Genomic DNA, 11,711 nt, shown 5'->3' with positions numbered 1-11,711 from the left:
TGGGTTTCTATTGTTTTTTTCAGCAGGGTTGTATACCTGGCTGAAAAAACAATAAATCCCTGCTCAAAACACAATAGAAAATGTAATGGGTTCAATGCTTATAATGGAAATTGAATCTATAATGGTATCTAATGGTATGTGATAGATTCCCTGCTGAAAAAATCAATAGAAACCATTAAAGAAGTTATAATGGTTTTATTAGTTTTAAAGGGATTTGTATTGGTTTAAATGGAAACTGTAATGGTTCTACTGGTATGTGATGGATTCTACTGGTGGTATGTTAAATCCTACTGGAATAATGCCCAAAACACACTACAAAAAGGCATTTTGTAATGGTTTTAATGGAAAAAGCTAATGGTTGATAATGGTATTTTATTGTAAACCATTAGAATTTCTGTAATGGTTTCTGTTGGGGTTCTATTGTTTTTTTCAGCAGGGTTATAGTGGTGGGGTGATATCCATGAAAAAAAACCAAGAAACCCAACAGAAACCATTATGATGGTTAAATTCTAATGGTTTTCATTAAAATACCATTATGACCCAATAGCATTTCCATTAAACCATTACAAAATTCCTATTTGTAGTGTGTGTTGGGAATTATTCCAATAGGATTTAAAGGGGTGATATCACAGCTGAAACAAATATTATGGTTTGTTTTAGATGTAACGCAATGTGTATACATGATTTAAGGTTCAAAAACGCTGTATTTTCCACATACCGTGCATGTTTGCATCTCCTCTTTGTCCCGACCAATAGAATCCATCACATATAGCAGTAGGACCATTACAGTTTCCATTTCAAAGCCAGTACAAATCGCTTTAAAACCATTATAACTTCTTTAATGGGCAGGGAGATTGATCCTATTGGAATAAAGTCCAACACAAACCACAAAAGGGAATTTTGTAATGGTTTTAATGGGAAAAGCTAATGGTTCAAAATAGTATTTTAATGGAAATTGTTTGTTGTTTTTTCAGCAGGGTATTCTGACACACTGACTTCAGTGTCGGTTCTTTTATAATAAGCATCTAACACAGAATTGATACAGCTAGCTGTGCATTGCAGGTTAATAAAGGCTAATAAAATGTTTCATTCAGGCTGAAAAACAGCTAGTTTTGCAGTTCAACAAGGGTTGATACATTTTATTTCAGTCAGACAGCCGGTCCTCTGTTTTATAACCCCGTGTTATATAAGCATCCTCAGCAAGCGTTTTCACAAATTCAGACGGATGTTTGTGTTCCTGAATCAAGTCACAAAGAAAGAGCAGTCTGAGCACTTGGCACAAAGATAAATGACATTTGAAACACTTTGTTGGAACCAGAAGAACCCAGAGGACCATCAAAGGCTGCTGAAGGAAGTTTTTAGAAATCCTAGTTATTTACAGCTCAATTTAACATCACTAATGGACAAGCTGTTTATGAGCACATTATAACCATCAGGCCTCATTGATGGTGGTAATTTTTTAATCATAACTCAATCGTGTTTACATGTATATTAATATTGATAACAAGGAAACCATGACGAAGCTGTTAATACATGTTGGGTAAAAAAAACATGATGGTGTGGTACAAAACAATTTGGTTATGTACAGTAGCTTTGAAAAGCAAAGACGCTGAATGGGAAAGTAAACATGATGTGTACCTTTACAAGAGCAAGTTAACTAGCGAGTAAAACCATTTTTATGTATAAAATAACTGTAAACTTGACCCATCAAACATTAGTATGCATTGACGATCTATATTTCCTCATTTCTTTGTCCATCGTCGCATTTGATAAATAGCAGTATCTGACACCAGCCCACGTCCCCAGGTCAAAGGTTATATTTGAAATGCTTCCCATTTTATAAACACATTGGGTTTCATCACAGCAGTTGTTCATGAATAACAGTAATTAGACTCTGTTAAGAAAATACCTTCAGCTACAAAGCAGCTATGGTAACAAAATATTTTTTCTAAAAAAACTCTCTCTCTTACTTAAAACGAAATTTTGTTGTAGAAAATCTAGAAGAATTTTGAAAATCAAAGAGCAAAAGGTACATGTCACATTGCTGGTTCAGTGTATACGTGAAGATAGGGATTATGGGATTTTCCTCTTCCGGTGGCGTATCAAGCGTGTAGGCACACACGTTTTTCTATCTTCCAACGCACCGTGCTATTCAATCAACCGAGCATGAGGCAAAGAACACTTGAAGTGTGAGAAAGGTATCAAGAAAGAGAAAATAAAAGTTGCAAAATCCTGGTTCAATTCAACTCATAACACATCATCAGCTTTCTCAGGCCTACAACCCAGATCCCTTCCCAAAATATAGATTCATTTCAAAAATAGAAGTTTACATGCCTAAAGCAGAAATGTCTTTAGTCAAACGTGTGAATTTTCCATTAACGGCGACCTAGAAGTGGAACGTTCGTCTTTCCCATTCCGACGGGGCAGGATAGACCGCCTAGACCTTCCATCATGTTTGAAAACGGTGCGTGATGGGCTCCGTCCCGTTCAGAGGTGACTCTCTGCGTCATTTTTCTCTAGGGTACCGTTCTCAAAGGTCAGAGGTGAGAGGGCCAGTCCATTGGCATTGCTTTCATTGAGTCTTTGTACTCTGTAGCTCTCATAGTGGATGTCGTGAGTCACATCCTTCAGATCTTGCAGATGGGACCTTCAAAAACAGAACGCAGCGGAGAACACTATCAATTTTGATCACAGTAACATGCCCTACGGGAAATAAGCACAGTGTAAAATAAAAGCCATTCTATTAGGGGGAATGGAATTGTGTTCCGGAAGGTGTCCCTACATCTATCCGAAGAGATGTGTAAAGTTTTTATCATCCCGTTGTGCGATTTGACATGCGTGTCAAGAGCAAAAGTGTGAAAAGCAATGTGAAGTTCTTTGTTTTCCATTTCAGCAGGGACTAACTCTCACACCATCTGTTAGCTGGCAGCTATCCAGGAGCTATAGTGAGAGGGTTCTGTGACCTGTAGTGACCAGATGTGACTCTGTAATTAAACTGTCCTTTACTAAGCTCACAGGAGAACCGTTGTACATGGGCTCTTCTCAGCTGTGCCTCCAGTTTTAGCCTCCCGGGTTGTTTTAACTGAAGGTCTCCTTGCAGACTCCATTTATTGTATTTAATAGGTCCATCGGTGAAACACAACTAAATCAAGAGTTAGGGATTACTGCACGTTCTACATCAATGCGTGCGCTGCCATGAGACTTTTTATTTTGTATCGTGTATGTAGCTGGATCTGATCAATATTGGCTATGTAATTTCCTGTAAACAAGGACCATATTATTAATTTTGGCCACATCATCCGCAAAAAAAGAGTGTATTTCTGAATTATTTCCAATATAATCATCCTTTGACAAAATAAAAAATTTGGGGGGGGGGCTTTTATTTGGCCTTTTTACAAGTATAAGAGTGAATAGTTGACAGGAAAGTGGAGATGAGAGAAGGGGTGTGGGATCGGGATATGTCCAGGTTAGGCTTGAACCCAGGTCCCTAAGAGTCAACATATATGTCTGGAGCTTAGACCACAGCGCCACAGCTTGGACAAAACCAGGTAAATTTACCTAACAATGTGTCCCAAACTTAACTTCCTAAAGACCTCCGCAAAGAATCTATAACTGTTGAGAAGTTTTAATTTAATTTAATACAATTAATATAAAATAAAATATTACTATATATAAATTTAAATTAAACATAAAATAAATTGTCATTTATTTACTTAAAACAAGAAAAAGCTGTTTACCAGTTGGGTAAGAAAAATAATTGGTAAAACTTACAATAAGGTCGTATTTGTTAACATTAGTAAATGCATTACCTAATATGAACTAACAATGAACAACAGTTCTACAGCATGTATTAATCCTTGTTAAAGTTACTGTCAACACAATTATTCATGTTGGTTTAAAATGACAATGTTTACAACCATGTACAACTAATGTCTTAGGAAATGCTGAAAATAAAATGAACTAAGATTAAAAAATGCTGTAGAAGTATTGTTCATTGTTAGTTCATGTTACCTGATGCATCAACCAATGTTAACAAACACAACCTTATTGTAAAGTGTTACCACAATTATCTAATTCAAAAGGAAAAACAGATTCCAAATTGTCCCCCCAACTTGTGTATGGATGGACTGGTTCTCACCATGAATATAACCTGAGATGCTGGAATGGCGTTAAGAATGAATAAAACAAACAAACAAAAGGAAAAACAAAATTATTTTTTTCTACCCCAAACCTACCCCTATTTTCTTGTTTTAAGCATAAAAAAATCAGTTGGATTTCTCTGAAATCAAGACATAAATGCTTTTGCTCCCGTAGTGAATATATCTTGCTTTAATGATGTATAGATACTTGTTTTGGAAAACAAGTTAAACATCCGAGTAAGAAAATGAAGAAAAAAGACTATTTACAAAACTTCAAAACAAAAACATAAATACACTTAAGGACAGAACTTACCTAATAAGAAGATCTCTCAGATGTGCAAACTCACAGTGCGCAACATTTTCAACTAAAAACAAAACACAAAAACAGATATAAGTTCACGAGCTCATCCAGAGATTTTGCTTCACTGCACATTTTACATTGACCACTTGAGGGCAGTGTTGAATAAACTAAATCATGGACAACCTTTTGAAAACGCTCTGCTGTTATATTACACAGTTCTGTTTGTCAGCTGTCAGTTTCACTTCACACATCAGATGCTCTTTACACTCTCACCTTCAATGATTCCCCACTTCGTTTTTCTTCCCAATACTTTGTTTCCATTCACTTGATGTTCCTTGTCGGTTCCAACCACGGCAAATGGGATGTTTTCCTGAGAGAGAATCCATACCACAAAATCTCTGTATATCACATTCAAAGTTCATACCCATCCATAACGTCTCAGGTCCCTCTTTTAATGAAAGTCTATGAGATGGTTTTGCCTATTTTACCATCTGATGAAAATCACGGATCCAATCACATACTATCAAGATCATTCATGTATCACATACAGACAGTTTACAAGAGGTTTGTTCAGAAGAACAGCATGAGGAGCTGTTGCTCTAGCAAACAACACTAATGTAGTCAAGAGGTCTTAACATGTCATTAATACAGCAATGAAGTCCTTGAGAAGTGTCCTCATACCCTAATCTTATCGTTGAGTATTCGATCTTCAGCATCCTCATCATATTCCCTCTGCGGATACACTCTGATCCCGTTGGCCTGGAGATCTTGTCTTATCTGGAAAAAGAAGCTTCCAGTTAGATGGATTTGCACCGATTTCTACGAGCAACCACACACCCGAAACCGCACAATCACCCCAGGGGCTCAATATGACAGAAGCACTATCTCGCGCGCTAAAAGGCCACGGTGAAAGTGCACGAGTTCGCGACAAAATTCTTCTCTTTTTCCCAAAGCCAGAATTTCAGGCCCGAGGTGCAAAGTATGACAGCGTAATGCTTCAGCTGCCATCTGTATTTGTGCGTGCGGGGGAGGATTTTGGAGTGCGGCTGTTGTACATGGATATGATATCAGCGATTGATATCTTGAGCACAGTGTGACGTCCGCCCCCGCTCTGAGCTCGGCTCGGGCTATTGAGTAGTGAGAGACAGCTCCGGATAATCGGCTGAAATGACAGAGTACATCATTAGGAGCGTTGTTTGCTGTATATCGATGGGAGACGCGCCGCGTGCGGGGGCCGCTTGGGCCCCGCGGTCCGTGCAGTCGGAGCTGTCCAAAAGCGTTCCGCGGGGAGCACTGATGGCAACAGGACCGGGCTGGAGGATCAGCTATACATTAGTCAGACGAGAGCACGTCTCCCCGCGGAGACGCTGCTCGTAACCTTAGCGTGGCCTATTCATTTTCCCCTCTCCTATCCAACCCAATGCGAGCAGTCAAACGCTACGAGACCTTTGCAGATTTAAATCTTGCTTTCGGCTCAGGTTTTTAACCCGCTGCGGGGATTTTTTTGTCCACAGATGAACTGTGAATTTCAAACATTTACAGCAGCAGGTCGTACATATTCACGACCTTAATTATGTGAAGGAGTGAATGTGTGTGAAAAGCAAATATACGGTACCAGTCGAAAGTTTGGAAATGCTTGATCTAAAAAATCTTTTCATTTCAAGGTGTTTGCTTCAATGTTTAAAATTACAGACAAAATATAATTGTGCCAACATATCAATTTATTTTATTAGAAAAAAAATGGATTGCTTGGACCAAATAATGAAGAAAAAGCAGCCAATAAGAGCCCTGAATAGATGGGAACCCCTTCGATACAGCATCCCAGGGTGAGACCTGAAGAAGCTCAATGACAATACTCCAAAAAAATGATTTAGCAAATTCTAAAAAGAAAGATTTTAGCGTCTTCTACTTTGAAGATGCTCAAATATAACATAGTTTTGATTTCTTTTAGATGCTTTAATTTGCAACGCATTTCCCACAGTTAAAATTGTGCTACTCTACAGTTTTGATTTGATGATATTTGAAAAGATACAAATAAAGAGTGAGTGTTTCCAAACTTTTGACTGGTAGTGTATAAGGGACTGGGATCTGTATAGCGTAATGTAGTAGTGACGTTTTTAAGAGAATCTCACCCTCTGTTTGAACTCCAGCCGTTCCTCGAGAGTGAGAGTGTCAGCTTTGGCGATCACAGGAACGATGCTCACTATCTTCCCGATTCTCCTCATGAACTCCACATCTATGGGACGTAACCTGTAGAAGAGCAAAGTGGATCATTCCTAAAGTGCACATTTATGTCAAATGCAAACATTAGCTGGTCATCACATTTATCACATTGACAGTCGTCAACTAACCAACGTCTAGGTTTACATTACAGCGATAGTTTACCAAAAATAAAAAAAATCTGTCATGGTTTACTCACCCTCTTATCATTTCAAACCTGTATGACATTCTTTCTTTCGCAGAAGAAAAGTTGGTAACCGAACAGTGCCGGCACACATCAATTTCTACCGTATTGAGACAAATCCAATACAAGTAAATGGCTGCCATCGCTGTTCGGTCAATGACATTCTTCAAAATATCTTCTTTCGTGTTCCGTTGAAGAAAGTCATAAAGGTTTGAAATGACAAAATTTTCATTTATGGGTGAATTATCCCTTTAAGGGCTGTTAGGAAGAACTTTTAAAAGATGATGTATGTAACCCCATTCTTCACTGACTAGAATCATTTTCACAGTTCTCAAGGTTAGTGGCTCAAAACCCAAACTCGGATGGCTGAGATTCATATTAATGTGACAGAAGCACAACAGCATTTAAAAACATCTGGTGCGAAGCACGTGAGGTCTGCAGGAAGTGACACACACCAGTGTCCAGTGGCCGGCAGGAAGTAGACGCAGCAGTGGACACGGCTGTCAGGGATTCTTCTCTTCCTGTTAACATTCAGCTCTTCCTTCAGGTATTTCTCGTACTGTTCATTGACATACTTTACAATGGGCTCCCAGCTGAGAAGAGAAGTCATGGAGAAGCATTAGATCACAACATATTCTTATGCTTTACAGTAGATGCAGCTGTCAGACACAGGTTGTATAAGGCATTTAAAAAACAATCAATTATTTTAAGAAATAGGATAAAATACAAAAAGATTAATCTAAACAGAACTGAAATGTCATGGGTTTGATTTCCAGGAAAGCACATATTGTTAAGATGCATAGCTGGAATTCAGTTCGGATAAAAGTGTCTGCAAAATGAATAAATGTAAACTGAGGATTGTATGAAAGGTCAGATTCTTTAAGTGCATGCAGTCATTAAAGCAAAAGAAGGACATACCAAACGCTAATATATTTTATGATTCATGTACATTCTTCTATTCGGTTTTTCATAAAAATTGTTATACTGACACATTCCAACAATTTAGAATGAGGGTGAAATGGTGTTAAATCAAAATGAATGCAAAAAAGAAACATTTTCACTCGAAGTCTCAGACTTGAATATGTAAACGGTTCAAGTGTGATGCCTATAACAGCATAAAAAAGATTGACAAGGTCTTCTCACCAGTTCTCATTGTTGATCTGGTCTCCAAACCCAGGCGTGTCAATCACAGTGAGTTTCATCTTCACACCTTTCTCCTCAATGACTAGAAAATTACAAGACAAAGATGAAACAATTGAGAGAGGACTAAAAGATGTTTTAGGTGAACATGTATTCCATATCAGAGGACTTGAGGAGTTCTTTTTAACAACACCAATTCTTGAGGACTGAACTGATCAGATGAAGTAACACTGAAGTCCCAGATCATCACATTTGTAATGTAATGGTGCAGACATACATCGTACAACATGAAGTCTGTCTGCCAGTAGGAATCTAATAAGGTGTCTGCGCAGGCAGGGAGCCCTACAGTATCCCTGCATAAAGATCAGGCTTTAGTGATTGACGTTTGCCGTTAGCTCATCAGGCTAATCCTTCTGGATGAGACAATCAAGGAAAATCTGAGGAGGTTGTAATGGGGAAAAATTTAACTGTCAGTCAACACTGAGATTCATGAGTCGCAGGATTCGATTACTGTATGTGATGAGGATCAATGTTTCATATGCAATCGAGAATATGCCAGTGTCTGGACATCCCTCATGATCAAATGATGGAGACACATACAGTGGCCTCCAAAAGTAGTTGGACACTTTAGCCACACTTAAAGGAATAGTTCCCCCCAAAAATGAAAATTCTGTCATTATTTATTCACCCTCATGTTGCTCAAAACTTGTATATGACTCTTTTTCTGTGGAACACAATAGAAGATATTTTAAGAAATGTATCAGTGGTTCTGTGTCCATACAATGGAAGTCAACGGGGGGGCGATGTTGTTTGGTTGCCAACGTTCTTAACTTCTTTTGTGTTGTGCAGAAGAAATTCATACAGGTTTAAAATGACGTAAGGGTGAGGTAAATGATGAAACATCTTTTCATTTTTGGGTGAATATTGTAATCCCTTTACAAAAGTATGAATGTACATTGTCATTTTGCATAAAAGATACCACAATCACATCTTACAAACCTTTGCCAAGTTTCAAATGAACAAAAAACTGCAGATTACAACAATGTTTAGTACAAATTAGAATAACAAAAAAAAAAAACGAAAGTATTAGGATATGTCCATGTGTGACAAACGTAAAATTGCAAAAAAATTGCATGGTCAAGTTAGAGCTCTAGCATTATTGTTTGCATGTGGTTGCTTTACAGTAGTTGTACATTATGCAATAAAATGTCCAAACACTGTGCAAAATGCTCCTGACGTGACTCCGTAACAAAGCTGAGCTAGTTTCCCCCATAGCCTGTTCTCCCCCACTGAGGGAGCGGAGCTGAATGGCAGCATTGAGCAGGCCTGCACTTCATTTTCTGCACTGTGCCGTCTTTGAGAGAACGGGGGATTGTGTAACACCCGTCTCCCCTGGCGGTTAGTGTACAGGAGGACTTTTTTCACAGGCTGTGAGGGTCACTGGACAGCTTTGTACTGTGTGGAGGTGTCAGGCACCCTGTGACTTTGGTACTTCTCTTTGTCTTCAACAGGCCTGTACTCTGTCATGGAAGAATGAGTCGGATACTACCGAAACAGAAGACAGCAAGACATCTGCTAGACGAAGTGTCTCAATTATGAGACCGCAGGGGCGATTTGGCAGTTTAGCAGTAATAGTGGCTATATTATTGAGGGTACGGGAAGTAATATTTCTGTTGTTAGAGCTTTTTTAAAGGATGTGTATCACAATAATAAAATGAATGTGGGTGGCAAAATTCTGATAGTTTGGTCCCGGGAGCACCAGAAGACAAATTTGAGAAGCATTAGATAGCAAAAGTCTAAATTTGCACTCCAATGTTACTGCTTTCTATGAGAATTAAAGGTGCTGTGTGTATTCTTTGGAGGATCTATTGACAGAAATGTAATGTAATACAGTGATAATTCTATACAGTTTTTATGATCTTGGAATGAGCTATTTCTCTTTAAAGATGCCGCAGGTCCCCTTGCATGGAATTCACCATGTTGTTTCTACAGTCGCCCTAAACGGGCAAACTGCTCCACAGAGCACATTTCATAAATATGTTATCTCCTTCGGCAAAGAAGCGAAAAAGTGACGACATCTTAGTTCTGTGTCAGCCACCGTAGTGCTTCGAAAGGGAGGGCTGGAGTGAGCCGTTGGTTGCAATTCACAACCTCACCGCTAGATGCCGCTAAATTTCATACGACCTTTCATTTTCTTTTCATCGAATTAACAATTGTGTAATGAAAACAATGTGTGGTAAAAATATGTTGTGATTTCTATTCCGTAATAGAAGAGATCATAATAGATTCACGCATGATGGCTAATGCAGACGAAACAGCAAAAGAAAGTAAACATTTAGGTTGTGCGTCAAGCTCTGTCAACTTGTCTTTCTGAAAGCCAACAAAAGAAAACAGGACACTCTCATTCACGGCAATGTTTATGCTGTGCTACGCTGGGAAGTCAGTGAGGGTTGTCTCCTGAAGCCCGGAGATATCTCAGAAAATCACAAACTGACTTATCCTCAATCTTCTTTTGTTAAGAAACAGCACACCCAGCTTCTTATCCCACCCTCTTTCTCATTCTACATGTCAAACATTTGTAAACTATAGGGCCATAAGTTTTGAGAGGTCTGTGAGAAATGAGGTTTGGTTGTGGTACAGAAATACAACAGATGCTTTGTGAAGAGTTCTTATATCAATGCAGGTAAAAAAAGAAATTTATAGAACAACACTAAAAACACTTTTTACACAGCAGTTATCAAAAATACCCTGTGATTTCCATCAGTCAGATAGAGCACAAAACAGACCCCTAACAGAAAGTAAAAACATGTTGCAATTTCAGTCAAAAGTTATTGGAAATAAAAGTTTGAAATCTACAAACAGATTTAATTTAACCTTTGGGTAACTGAAGTGAAAGTTAAGAAACTAAGCTAATGCAGAAGTCCGCCACAGCGTAACATTTACTCATCATGTCTTAAACCTTTCAAGGGGAAGTCAGAACCGGAAGAGAGATAAACAAGCAGATCTAAGACTGAAACGTTACCCGACAACAAAACCAACTGACTCATCTCGAGACGGCAGGCAGCAAGCCGAAGACAGAATCTGGTCAAAGTTTTCAAGTTTCTTACCGCTGCCAGGACACCTGCAGAAGGTTGTAGTGATAATTAATATCACAGCCTTGGCGCCGCAAGCTCTCGGTAGGGTTTCGTAATTGGATATTTCTACACCCATAACCAGCTCGAGGTGAAGTTCGCCGGTCTTCATACAATTCTGCTGTCAAGTAGGCACCGCGGCAATTAACATAGCACGCTACGCTAATGACCTAGCGTGCCAAAGGCCTCCGCAAATCAACTGACTGACACTTAAAACTACAAGAAGCGGCATCACTTGTACAGCATCCTGCAACTTCCTGTGACAGAATCATTACATTACGTCCTTTCTATATTCGCTATGCCAACCTGCGGGTCATTCTATTCGAGTTCAGATTTGCGGTTAAACTAGCAAACATGAGTAACTCCATAAACTCTTGACCCCAATGAAAGTGGCAGGGGTAATTCGATTACGGTGCGATGTGAATTGTATTATTTAGTCTCATTAGAGCAGCACTTCAGACCTTCATAACCTTTTCAAAAGGGAGCAAATTTGACCAAGTTCTTTCAAGGAGTTTTTCAATACGGCACATGGAGGACCGCTATCAAATTTTGTGTTTGTTAGACTCTTGTCAGTGCATCTACAGTGTGAAATGAAG

General features: G+C 38.8%; 1 protein-coding gene across 3 annotated transcripts in view; it reads right to left on the bottom strand.

Moving 5' to 3' along the window:
* Positions 1-1,442: 1,442 nt before the first annotated feature.
* The window catches only part of septin12 (septin 12), a 59,316-nt gene continuing 49,047 nt past the window's right edge, over positions 1,443-11,711 (bottom strand). For all 3 annotated transcript variants that reach the window (XM_057344952.1, XM_057344954.1, XM_057344953.1), the window contains 7 exons: positions 7,988-8,069; positions 7,300-7,437; positions 6,573-6,690; positions 5,122-5,217; positions 4,714-4,810; positions 4,453-4,504; positions 1,443-2,647 (listed from right to left, as the gene is read on the bottom strand). In XM_057344952.1, coding sequence (XP_057200935.1) covers positions 2,488-2,647; positions 4,453-4,504; positions 4,714-4,810; positions 5,122-5,217; positions 6,573-6,690; positions 7,300-7,437; positions 7,988-8,069 — 743 coding nt within the window. In that variant the 3' untranslated portion in view covers positions 1,443-2,487. The remainder of the gene's footprint in view (positions 2,648-4,452; positions 4,505-4,713; positions 4,811-5,121; positions 5,218-6,572; positions 6,691-7,299; positions 7,438-7,987; positions 8,070-11,711) is intronic.

The sequence above is a fragment of the Triplophysa rosa genome, linkage group LG11 (assembly GCF_024868665.1).
Source record: "Triplophysa rosa linkage group LG11, Trosa_1v2, whole genome shotgun sequence".
Lineage (NCBI taxonomy): Eukaryota > Metazoa > Chordata > Actinopteri > Cypriniformes > Nemacheilidae > Triplophysa > Triplophysa rosa.
The sequence above is the reverse complement of the archived record's forward strand: the minus strand, read 5'-3'. Positions and strand labels throughout refer to the sequence as shown.